Source organism: Symphodus melops (assembly GCF_947650265.1).
Source record: "Symphodus melops genome assembly, chromosome: 4".
In the NCBI taxonomy this organism is placed as follows: Eukaryota; Metazoa; Chordata; class Actinopteri; order Labriformes; family Labridae; genus Symphodus; species Symphodus melops.
The window spans coordinates 1,488,287-1,501,312 of record NC_136694.1 but is presented as its reverse complement, the minus strand read 5'-3'; the positions used below and the strand labels follow the sequence as shown (position 1 = coordinate 1,501,312).

General features: G+C 42.8%; 1 protein-coding gene across 1 annotated transcript; it reads right to left on the bottom strand.

Moving 5' to 3' along the window:
- Positions 1 to 2,217: 2,217 nt before the first annotated feature.
- On the bottom strand, positions 2,218 to 8,837 carry LOC306822732 (butyrophilin-like protein 10). The gene is made up of 6 exons (XM_079341929.1): positions 8,671 to 8,837; positions 6,973 to 7,293; positions 6,156 to 6,191; positions 4,153 to 4,422; positions 3,510 to 3,626; positions 2,218 to 3,050 (listed from the first exon to the last, which is right to left on the bottom strand). The coding sequence occupies exons 1-6, from the start codon at positions 8,729 to 8,731 to the stop codon at positions 2,998 to 3,000; spliced, it is 858 nt and encodes a 285-aa protein (XP_079198055.1). The 5' UTR covers positions 8,732 to 8,837; the 3' UTR covers positions 2,218 to 2,997.
- Positions 8,838 to 13,026: the final 4,189 nt, after the last annotated feature.

The window sequence follows — 13,026 nt, the reverse complement described above, 5'->3', positions numbered from 1 at the left end:
TGTCTCTCAGTCGTGCGATTGGTTCCACTTATTCTGAGTCGTAACATTTAACCTCCTGCTCCGTTTTTCATGAGGTGGTGCGTTCCTCCATCTGCACGATGATCTTGACTGCAACCTGTAGTCTGTGACATCAGCGTCTCCTCGAGGGTGGAGTTGTAGGAGCGGTGGTGAAGTGGATCCATGTTTTAGTTGCACGCAATTTTTTTTATTTTAAAGTTTTATGTAATTAAAGTAATGATTAACAGTATTGGACAGAAAAATAAACTGCAATAGACATGAGGAGTCCAAATTTTACTAAAGAAAATTAATTTATTTAAAATAAAACATAAAAAAAAAAAAGGCGCCACCACTGCTCGATGCCTATAGAGGAAACAACGGTCGTGTAGTGTGAAGATTCTGAGATTATGAATCAGGAAGGATTTTAAACTCCTGCAATGAGATCCAGACTCATAAATGTCCGTTTATAAAATACAGAGTTTGTTGTCTAAATACAGGCTAGGTTCAGTCCAAACTGATTAATAATAATCAATAATTATAGACAATTCAAAATGAAATCTTTGAGTCAGTAGAAACTGTCCTTTTGGTTTGAAACAGACTGCAGGTTGTTCTTCAGGTGTTTTTTTTTATCAGGTAAAGACACTAAACACTGTAACTGTGTTTGATTAGAAATAATACAGTGTGTGTGTGTGTGTGTGTGTGTGTGTGCGTGTTTGTGTGGACATAAGCAGCTGTTCGGCTGATTGACAGCTGAACGTGATCAGCTGATGTCGCGTCATGTGACGCTGTCGAGGAAACGACGTCTCATGTGTTTTAAAGCTGATTTCCTCGGTCCTCTCTCCTCGGCTTCGTTTCCTCCGTGCATCTCTGGTGGGCGGGGCTAAGACGCAAGTGGAGGAGACAACTCGGAGGACACTCAGTGCAAATAAGGGAACTGAGAAAGGCCCTATATCTTGGCTTTCTCCACTTTCTAATCAATCATCAGTCTTATATGGTTCACCTTGAGTGAAATGTTTCATATTGAGTTATATCATATTCAAAGACTGTCTGCATCACTAATAACTCTATCCTGTGAAATCCTTCAGACTCACCTTTCCAGTAGAGATCTCTCCCCTCTCACTCCCTGTGCTCCTCTGCCCTGACTCCTGCAGGTCAATGGGGTGGTGGAGGGATTCTTATTATTATTAAGTATATAGTTATAATTATTATTGTTAATATCCAGTGATGATAATCATAGTGAATGAGCTCAGCTCCTGTTTCAGGTGTGCATCTGTGCATAAAGTGAGAAACACAGCTGATGCTCCAGAAGGAAGGAAATCATCCCAAAGATAGTATATGGTAAAGAGAGTGCACACTTAACTCTATAAACAACCAGGGCCTTCACAATGCATTTCACACTAACGAGCTAGCTAAGTAGCAGAATTGTTTTAGAGCTGGAAAGTAACTGTACAAGCTAGGTTTTTACTTGTCAAACATGGTTCACTAATTACATGGGACTTTGTGCTGTTAGCTGGGGGCTAACTAATTATTACTACCAGCAGCTATTTGGTGAGTTATTTTGAGTGATTTTAGCCAACAAATAGCCATAAAACTCTGGATTTCTCCACAACGAAGGCTGCCCATGCACAACTCTGCAAAGTGTGCCAAAGCCGAGTAAGAGTACGGAGCGGTCACACTGGTCAGACGAACTGGACTTTAGGTTTAAAGTGTGCTTGGGCCCGGTACGGATGGCCAGTGTGACCGCGCCCTTAAAATCCTTCCTGGTTTAATCTCAGCACGTTAACACTACACGATATGTAACCAACATAAACAACATTCTGGGTGATGAAATGTCCGAGGAGACAAAGACAACACAACATGTGTTCTTCAGTCAGAGCTCGAAGTCAGACTTTAATTTAACAGATGTATTTCAGCTCACCTGTACGGTCACCACCTTGTTTCTTAGCAGGTAAATAAGACAGACAAAACTGGCTAATGTGGAGCAAAGAGAAAAACAACTATCTATGAGACAAATACATAAATTACCACATCACTTAGAAAGATGTAAAAGCAGTGAAAAAGCCAACAGAAAATAAAGCTTCAGTGTGATGAGCAAAAGAAAGAAGCAGCACTTCTCCTATCTTTCTGAAAAAACAGTTAACACTTCCACTTTTATAAACAACGTTCGTAAAAGCCCTGAAAAGGGCTATTTGAGTCAAGAATGTCAGACACCACACACTCCTCACTTCAGTCTGTTTATTGACTGCTCACAACATATACACACATACAGGTGACAACAAGCTGATGAACAAATACAAACTCACAGCAGAGAGGTACACATGAACACGGCACCACGTACAACTGTGCATGTGTGATGCTCGTTGAATAGGACAGCTAAACTGTTAGCTTAGCTCGTGGTTTCACATAAACACCAGTAACATGTCTGTAGCTGTAAATATTGCAACAGATTATCTTATCTTAAGTCATCTCAAATCACCACACATTCATCTGTATTTATGTATTTAAATGTTTCTGAAGAATTGGCCTCCTGAAAAGTTAAATGAAAAACCCTGATGTACAATGATTCAGTTTATTCACATTATTAAAATCTACACAGATAAGAACTAGATAGATCTAGATCACATCTAGATAGATCTAGTCTAAAAGGCACCTGATTAATTTTGCTTTAGACACACACACTGTGTATATATGTAGGATGTATATATATATATATATATATATATATAGAGAGAGAGAGAGAGAGAGAGTGAAGTGTGATATATATATATATATATATATATATATATATATATATATATATTCATCCTCACGCTGCCTCACTGATTTTGTTTGTAACTAAAAAATTCAACATATTTGTACAACACTACAAAAACGTACATGATTTCAGGTTAATAACTTCTTTTTTTTTAACTTGAAAAAAGGCAGATTTTGTCATGTCCATGTCCATTTCATTTAGCTGTAACATGTTGAAATGTGTGTGTGCATAAAACTGAACTTCAGTTATAACATGGAGCCTTTGGATGATTGAGAGATTCCTGAATCCTTACGAGAACCTGCAGCAAACACAAGAAACAGAAACAGTCAGAGGATTATCTTCCACATGAAGCAGAGAGAGTTTTTAGTCTTTTATTCATTTGTATGTAGAATCAAAGTGACGGGACATTTCCTGTTTTCTGTCACGTTTGCAGCCCTGTCCGAGTTGTTAGCTGAAGGTGGAGTTATCTAAGATCGTTATATCACGCACCACTCGATCAAAGCCTTCATTTGGACATGCACACAGGAGTCTGCTTCACTTCTTCATGTTTCCTGATTTCATGGTTCACTCTGAGTTTGTAGCATCTGTTCATGTTGCTAACGCTGCCATGTGTCTTTCATAGTAACTCAAAGAAAGCTCTGAAGATGTGAACCAGCTTATTCAGAGTGATCTCCTTTGTCAGTGAAGAAAGAGAACCAGGAGACACTCAGGATACGTTGAACTGGCTTCATCATGTTAGGGTGTTTTATAAACCTACCTTTGTTACAGAGAGATTGGATGCACAAAATTAACAAAAGAAGTGCAGCCACGGCTGCAGCTCCAACAGCCATTCCTTCAAACCAGTCGCTGACAGATGAGTCCTCATGGAGTTTCTCTGAAACACAAAAACAAGTTAATGTCACACTCACTGTAGACGTTTTATCATCTGCACTCTGGACTATATCGAGATCATCCAGATCACTGCACAGAGCGACAGCTGTTTGTCCTCCTTGAACAATAAGAAGATGTAACACTCAGCAGCACATTCTGAACATCTCATTTAGTGTTGGAGATTCAGACTGAAGGTCACATTCATCTCAGCCTCATTTCATCCTGTCACTGTTTGGATCATGTGTGTTTATTCTGCACAGTCAGCTGATTGGATGATAACACACATGTTCACTACAGCTCACTGGGACTTTGGTGATTTCTCAATGGTCCCAGTTCATTATCTCTCCTGTCACTGGTGATTCATCAAACAGAGTCCCAGTTTAGATTTGAACGTTGCTCTCAGGTGGACACATTTACCTGATGGCTCAATGGGACTGAATCCCTGTATACACTGCTTTGAGCTGAATCACTCTGACCTGAGTCTGAGCTAAAACAAAGACACATTTAATTATCATGAAGGAGAATCTCACCGTAGATGTGCACATAGGTGATCGAGTTAGTCTGATGACAGATGGCGTCCTGTGTGACCACACAGCTGTAGGTGTCGCTCTTGGTCACTGTTGTGTTGATGATGATGATGTCGTAGCTGCCTCCACTTCCTGTGACAGCATGAAGGATGTTTCCAGAACTGTCCCTCCACTCCACTTTAGGTTCAGGAGACGCTCCTTTAACTTCACACTGCAGCAGAGCCTCGTCATTTGTTTCCCTCAGTGGCTTGACCGTCGGCTCTCGGCATGCACCTGTGTAAATAAACCAGCATCAGAAATGTAATCGTGTGAATCATTTGGTCATTGCATATCTGACAAAATAGTTTTATATAAAAAAAAAAGGAATAGAAAAGCTAAATGCATGTCAGGAGGGTCTGCTGGGAACGTCTGGCAGAACCCTCTGTTCGTGAGGTCTTCAACTCCCATCTCCGGAAGGGGATCCGGGGTAGGCCTGGAGACATTGAGTCCGAGTGGACCATGTTCTCCACCTCCATTGTCAAAGCAGCTGCTCCAAGCTGTGGTAGCAGGGTCTCTGATGCCTGACGTGGTGGTAATCCCTGAACCCAGTGGTGGACACCGTAAGTAAGGTAGGCTTCCAAGCTGAAGAAGGAGTCCAATCGGGTGTTGCTAGCTCATAGGACTCCTGAGGCAGCTGACGGGTACCGGCAGGCCAGGCGTGCCGCAGCCAGAGCTGCTGTGGAGGCAAAAACTTGGTATGGGAGGAGTTCGGGGAGGCCATGGAGGAAGACTTCCGGACGGCCTCGAGGACATTCTGGCAAACCATCCGTCGCCTCAGGAGGGGGAAGCAGTGCTTCACTAACCCTGTTTACAGTGGAGGTGGGGAGCTGCTGACCTTAACTGGGGATGTAGTCGGACGGTGGAAGGAATACTTCGAGGATCTCCTCAATCCCACCGTCACGTCTTCCACTGAGGAAGCAGAGGCTGAGCTCTCAGAGGTAGACTCGTCCATGTCCCAAGCCGAAGTCACCGAGGTGGTTGGCAAACTCCTCGGTGGCAAGACACCGGGGGGGGGGGGCGCCCTGAGTATCGTAAGTACGAGGAGGATCTGGCCGTTAGTCGAATCTTGGATCCAAGAGGAAGAATGCGGTTTTCATCCTGGCCGTGGAACGTCCTGGCCGTGGAACACTGGACCAGCTCTACACTCTCCAGCGGGTGTTCTAGGGTTCATGGGAGTTCGCCCAACCAGTCCAAATGTGCTTTGTGGATCTGGAGAAGGCGTTCAACCGTGTCCCCCAAGGCGTCCTGTGGGGGGAGCTCCAAGAGTATGGGGTTCGGGGCCCTTTGCTAAGGGCGGTCCGGTCCCTGTATGACCGGAGCAGGGGTCTGGTACTCATTGCCGGCAGTAAGTCGGACCTGTTCCCGGTGCACGTTGGCCTCCGGCAGGGCTGCCCTTTGTCACCGGTTCTGTTCATTACTTTTATTGGAAGAATCTCTCAGTGCAGTCAGGGGCCGGAGGGGGTCCGATTTGGGGAACACACTGGAGCGGTTTGCTGCTGAGTGTGAGGCAGCTGGGATGAGGATCAACACCTCTAAATCTGAGGCCACGGTTCTTGACCAGAATAAGTCCTTGCCCCAGATGGAAGAGTTTAAGTATCTTGGGGTCTTGTTCATGAATGAGGGGAGGATGGAGCGTGAGATAAGCAGACAGATCGGTGCAGCATCTGAAGTCAATCGGATAAGACTGGATGGACAGCAGGCTGACATGTTGAAGGACCCTGTAGACCACCTGACCTGAACCCCCTTCATCAGAGCTGCTATGTGTGGAGGACTCATGGTTATATTAACGTACAAAAAGCTTTGATTGATTCCTTTAAACTGACGTGTTGTGAGTCTTTACGTCACAAACTGAAGGATAATGTCCACTGAAGTGAATTAGAAATACTTTAAATATTCCTGAGTGGTATCAGGTCTGTGGGGTCAACCTGAGCACGTGACAGACAGAGGATGACATCATCAGGACTCACCTGGTTCCTCCTTCGTTCTGTCCTTTAAGATGCACTCTGAAAGAAAAAACAAAAAGGTTCAAGTTAGAGTGTTTGTGTGATGTTATTAACATGACATATAGAGCAGATATGCTTCATGTCCAGAGGCTTTAGTCCTTGAAGCGGGTGGCACGTTGGTGCAGAAAATAAATCCAAATGAAATATTCAGATTTTAGTTTCACAGTTTGTTCTGAACAAACTGGACATGTGTTTGGATAATAAAAAAGATCAATGATTTAACATGGCTCATAGTGTAAAGTCATTTGAGGGCCCTGTACAGCAGACAGAGCTTCATCCATGAACTTGACCTGAGTCCATCTCAGGAAACATCAGCCCCATCTGTAAACACACTTTATTAGCATGTAGAGAAAACTAGAAAGGATCCTTAAAGATATGTGAATATTTATTCTAATACAGAGAAGATATCTTAAAGTCAAAGTGAACACTGTGAATCTGTCACTCAGATTTGATGAACTACATTTGGTAATGTAGGAGAAGTTTTAAAGAGCTCTGTGGACACCTGCTGGAGAAGCTCTGTACTGCACTTTGTCAAATATCTCCAAGTCAGTGTGAAAACCTTCCATGTGATCCAGCTGTTTGAAATCATTGAGGTGAACATCCTGCAAACATCAGTCAGAGTGTTAACTTGAACATGTTCCTCAGGCTGATCATATTAAGCTGCACTGTTTAGTAAATATCCAACATGTGATTTATGACGACTTTAAGAAAAGTTCATCAGTGACTCTTAAACCCGTCATCTCACTAAACATGTTTTTAACTGTTATTTTAAAAAACTCACCAACAACCAGCTCAATGATGAACATCTGTCTGGGCTGCAGACGAGGAAGAATACAGGTGTAGTTTCCACTGTCGGCCATCTTTGTCTCTGTGATCTTTATGGAGGCGTTACCGTTCTTCAGCTCCTCGTTAAAATGTGACACTCGACCTTCAAACTGTTTGTCTTGACCTGAAAGACCGTGATTGTAATATTCTCCTCCGCTGTACATGAACACCTTCTGATCGTCTTTCTTCCAGTCAAAGACCGAGGTCTGGATGTTCTCCTTGGTGCTGAGGGAACACGGTAACACAGCATCTTGGCCGACTTTCACCGTCACTTGAACTGAAACACAAACATGAGAGTGAATCAGTTTGTTTCAAACTTTGTTATTTAGGTTTGAACTTCCCAGCCACCGTAGGATCAAGACATATTGACTCTGCCACCAACACTTTGAGCATGTTTACAGGATCAGAAAACTGTTGTTGTGCAGAAAAGAGAAAAAAAGAGCCTTAATCTATGATGTCAGTAGACTCTTGTTCTCCTTCAGAGAAAAGAAATCTTTCATTACAAACTGTGACAACCAGCAACATCTAATCACAAACCAAGACCATGATGTAACATTCAAATCAGTCTGACAAAGAAGAGAAATGTGTTTTGCAATACTTCTTTTTAACCAGCAGAGGGTGCGCTCTGATTGGTGGAGGCCAACACACCATACAGTCTATGGTACAGATGTGCGGGAAGCAGACTGTGGAGATTTTGAAATGTGAAGAAACCTCTTGATTCTGGGCGGGAGTGTGGATGTGAAGCGAGTAGAAGACAGACGAGGAAAGGAGAACAGGGTGTAAAAATATCCGGATCTTTCCGAGCACGCTCCATGATGCTCATTAGCAGCTTCATCCATCAGTGGGACAGGAAGCTGAATGCTCCCCCCTCTCCTCTACCACTCCCACCTGAGCCCCCCCCCCCCCCATCAGGACTTAAAAACCCCACCACTATCATGGAACAGCTCTCTCTCTCTCTCTCTCTCTCTCGACCTCACCAAGAAAACCACAATAAGCTCAATAAGTTTTCTTTTTTTCTTCTGTGTGTCCGGTTCCTCAATCTTTGAGGTGTTTCACAGTGTTTACTTCAGCTGGATGTTGTTGGGTTAAATAGTACATTTATAAAACAGCAAGATTAGATAAAATACGATTTTTATATATTATATAAATATTTTTCATATAAATAGTCTGAAATATTTAACATAAAAAACAAACTGCAGGGGCGGAGATGACCCAGCTGTTCAGTTGCAGAGCAGGTGGGCGCCCCGGATCAGGTCCAACCCGGTGCTCCCTTCACATGGAGACCCCCCCCCCCCCAACACACACACACACACACACACACACACAGTAACACAGTTCTATTTAAAAGAATGAATTTGATCTGAAGACGAGGCCGTAAACAACACGTTAGTCAGGCTTCAGCAGAGCAGAGTGACGCTGAGGCCTGACAGTTTGAACCTTTATTTTCGGTTTCATCACCAAACACTAAAAAAATGAAAAATGAGTTTATTCAGGAAGGAGGAACGAGAACCCTCAACGTCACTAAAGTCAATAAAGAACTTATTTTAAATAAGTACATATATTCACAAGTATGAAATCATTCGTGTTGTGTTTATGTCCGTTCACTTTGTTATATTGAGGAAACAAACAAAGGAGCCGTTATTTATCTTCTTACCGTGAGCAAACGTTACCGGTACCGACCAGCAGAAGAGAAACACGAAGAGAAAAAGCTTCATTGTTGATTCTGACTTTGAATTTTGTATTTATAAAGACTCCAAATTGTGTCTGCGTCAGAAGATCAACTCAACTTACTTTCGTTTTCGACGTCACTACTACTTGTGCTATGCTGCATTCAGGGGGTGTCGGACACATGAACACCTGCTCAAGTCTGGAAAAACAACTCTGAAACTCGGAGTCCCTCTTAACGTGGACGAAGTGAGCTTGACATGGTGAAGTGAGCTTCACCGCCGCCGCGCCAGGGCCGTGAATAGTAGTCCTTAAGTTCCTCAACTTTTACCATTCATTCTCTACGGTAGTTCTTATCGGATGTAATATACTTTTGGCCACTATGGAGATTTGGGGGGCGCTGTTTCACCCGTTTGGTAAAGGTAAGGAGACCCCGTTTCTTCAGGTTTGAGTGACAGTCCGACAGTCAGTGCAGGATCTTCATCACGAAGTGAAGAGAACTCCGTATCAACAGTTTATCGTCACCTTTTTCACAACTTTAATAACATATATCCAACTACACAAACGTAAGTCTTGCTTGTTTTTTCATTGACTTTATTAACAATCCTCATTTATATCTTAAAACCTATTTAATGGTAGTTTATTTGAGTTGAGTTGTGTTGACAAAATACGAACTATAATTTCTTTTTGCTAAGGTAGCAAGGTTAATGTTATTATGTTATTTTAACACTGATGAAAATAACTTGTTAACTGTAATATTAATGTTATTTTATTGATTATTGACGACTGTAATAAAACAATTTCTCTCCTGCTGATAGTGACAAAAAAATCCTTTTTGTTTGAACCTTTCACGGTTTTTTATTCATATAATCATTGTCAAGTTAATATTTTGTTTTTATACAACAATAGCTTACATGAAAGATTCAATTGAATTGCCATGAAAAAAAAACACTTATTATAAGGTATCACATCAAATAATTACTCTATCTGGTGTGTAAGTGTTATTACCTCGTCATTAAAAATGCAGGTTATTTTATATACATCAGTAACACTGTTGATATAACAGCTTGATTACTCTTTGATTAATATAACAAATACACATTGTGTTCTGCTGTGCACAGGAGATAATGAAGAAGACAGTTGACTTGACCGTCAGGCCATCTTCGCCAGGACCCCTCTGAGGATAAAAAATAATCCTTCCCTTCAGGACAAGTCCCCTCCTCAAAAACAGGACCAGGTGAGAACCAATGCTCTCACTCTGGTTTTTCAACGTGGAGGCGATGTGTCAGACTGCCAGGAGGTAATGGGCGAGTAAAACTGGAAAAACAGCAGCAACATCAACAACAGCATCAGAAAAAGATGAGCAGGAACTGTTCAGCCTGTGGTCAGCCAAAGTCCAGATATCTTGGGGATGGCTCTTCAGTTCATTTCTTTTATCAGAGGCCAGTTGTTAAGTACTTTTACTGTTCAACGAAGGTTTTTAAGATCTATGAACATGAAGGCCTTAAGAACCCCAGGATGTCCTTTGAGGACTTTGCTGCCTCTCCGTTTTTTGAGCGGGAGCTGGATGCTGCCAAACAGAGGGGGGCAGAATGGAGAAAGGTGGCAGAGCAGAGGGCAAAGAGGAAGTCGTCGTTGCAGCTGCTGACAGGTCGTCTGTGCAGGTTCTGTCACCAGCCACTAAAACAGGGTCCGAGCAGCCGTCATATACATGCATCCTTCCCGGGGGTGCCAGGAAAGTACATTCACTGCCCCTCCAGAGTGTTCTCCATGTACAGGGCACAGGGCATGGTTAAAGAAATGACCTGGGCAGAGTTTCAGCAGTCTGGCTTTCACGACACTGAAAGGGACAGATGGGCTGCAGAAAAGAAACAGTGACTGCTTTTTGCCCCAATATTGTAAATATGTTTATAGCTACAAACCTTGTATATACTACTGTGTATTTCTCTTTGTGTTCATTTATTGTTGTGATTTAGAATTCAGAAAGGTTTTTATAATAGATCTTGTGTGTATAATAAAATATTGTCAAGTCATTTCTGCTTTACTGTATTTTCTTCATATTGGAACTGAAAAGAAACTCACTAAATTTATTTAGTGACTGGGATCGTCGGTGGCGCAGCGGCAAGGCGCGCGATCCCATGTAGTGAGGCTATAGTCCTCGTGCGGGCGGCCCGAGTTCGCGTCCGGCCTGTGGCCCATTTCCCGCATGTCTCTCCCCACTCTCTCCGACTCTATCCACTTTCCTCCCTCTACAATAAAGGCATAAAAAGGCCCAAAATAAATCTTTAAAAAAAAAAAAATTATTATTATTATTTAGGGACTGTTCTTGTACATTTCAGGTATTTGTTATTTACAGGAAAGGATATTGTCAAACTGAGATGTACAGTATTGATTAAAATTTGACTTGATGTTGTATTGCTTTGTTACATTGTTAAATGTTCCCAGCTGCAGAGCGAGGAGGAGTAGCAGACAGTTCGACCCGTTTTTTATTCTCCATTTCAAAATAAAAGTACAAAATAATGAAGCCTTATCATGAAAACGAAATACTGAACAACAGTAAAGATCAGAATATGAGCACTTCAGACTTGACTGTGTAAAAGAGGAGCGGCTGTCTGGACCGAAGTGCTGAAAACAAGAGAAATGTGACACCTTTGTTGATGTTTCAACACCTGACGCTGAGTTTCATTTTGCTCTGCTTTTAGTGCTGAGTAAACTCTGCTTCAGTCCTCACTCATGATTTGTGAAGATCTTTAGGCTACTTAAAGTAACGCAACGTAAAGTTTTAAAATAAATCACTTTTATGTAAACAACGCTTAATGAGAGGGGTTTTTTTTACACTTCCTGTCGTTGTCTCCTCTCTGGATCCTTGCTTGTGTTTTTCTGACTCTCTGATGTCGATGCTTTAGATCAAAAAAACGTCTGATAGATTAAGTGTAGAATCAAACAAATCACTTCCATGGCCACAGGGTATATAGGTTGCAGACTGTTTCTACAAACATTTGTGAAAGAATGGGTCGCTTTAGGGAGCTCAGTGAATTCCAGCCTGGTACTGTGATACGACGCCACCCGTGCAACAAGACCAGTTGTGAAATTTTGGCACTCCTAAATATTCCACAGTCAACTGTCAGGGGTATTTTAACAAAGTGGAAGCGACTCAGTCACAAAGTTTTAGCCCACTTAAAATAACGGAGCGGGCTCAGAGGATGCTGAGGCGCATAGTGCGAAGAGGTCACCAACTTTCTGCAGAGTCAGTCGCTGTCGACCTCCAAACTTCACGTGGCCTTCAGATTAGCTCAAGAACAGTGTGTAGAGCTTCATGGAAGGGGTTTCCATGGCCGAGCAGCTGCATCCAAAGCCACACATACACCTTGGGTACAGAGGTGTAAAGCACGCCGCCACTAGACTCTAGAGCAGTGGAGACGCATTCTCCGGAGTGACGGGTCGCGCTTCACCATCTGCCGATCCGATGGACGAGTCTGGGTTTGGCGGTTGCCATGAGAACGGTAATTGTCTGACTGCATTGTGCGAAGTGTCTGGTGGAGGGGGGATTATGGTGTGAGGTTGTTTTTCAGGAGCGGGGCTTGCACTCTTAGTTCCATGCTTCAGGATACCGTGAGATTTTGGATGATTTCATGCTCCCAACTTTGTGGAAACAGTTTGGGGATGGCCCCCTCCTGTTCCAACATGACTGTGCACCAGTGCACAAAGCACGGTCCATAAAGACATGGAGGAGTGAGTTTGGTGTGGATGAACTTGACTGGCCTGCAAAGAGTCCTGACCTCAACACGATAGAACATCTTTGGATTGAATCAGAGCGGAGACTGAGTGCCAGACCTTCTCGTCCAACATCAGTGTCTGACCTCACTCATGTTCTTCTGGATGATCAAGAATTCCTATAAACACTCCTAAACCAGGTGGGCAGCCTTCCCAGAAGAGCTGAAGCTGTTGTAGCTGCAAAGGGTGGACCAACGGATTAAGGATGGGAAATCACTCAAATTTATATGAGTCAAGGCAGGTGAGCCAATACTTGTATATATAACGCTGCAGGTACAGAGAGAAACAGGTTCAAACAAGGAGTAAGGTGAGCTCAAATGATCAGCTACATTTTAAAAATAAGCCTTAAAAAATGCAACCTGCAAACAACAACAACCCATGACTCACAACAGATGTCTTGATATGGTCTTTGTATATATCAGTTCACACTATAACAAGTTTGCACTTGACTCTGGCTTCATTCTCACTGCTACTCCAATATCCTGTTGTGAAACGACCTCCAGGTATCAACACGAAGGGTCTCGTTTCCTGAGAATCAGCAGAAGTGGGGCAACACATTCCTGACACATTC

What these genes read in the sequence shown, in the direction of transcription:
- LOC306822732 (XM_079341929.1), bottom strand. Translation starts at nt 8,731, where the DNA reads ATGAAGCTTTTTCTCTTCGTGTTTCTCTTCTGCTGGTCGGTACCGGTA. An exon ending in ACCGGTAACGTTTGCTCACG is followed by an intron (nt 7,294 to 8,670) that starts GTAAGAAGATAA and finishes TTTGTGTTTCAG; the next exon opens with TTCAAGTGACGGTGAAAGTC. An exon ending in CCAATCTCTCTGTAACAAAG is followed by an intron (nt 3,051 to 3,509) that starts GTAGGTTTATAA and finishes TGTTTGCTGCAG; the next exon opens with GTTCTCGTAAGGATTCAGGA.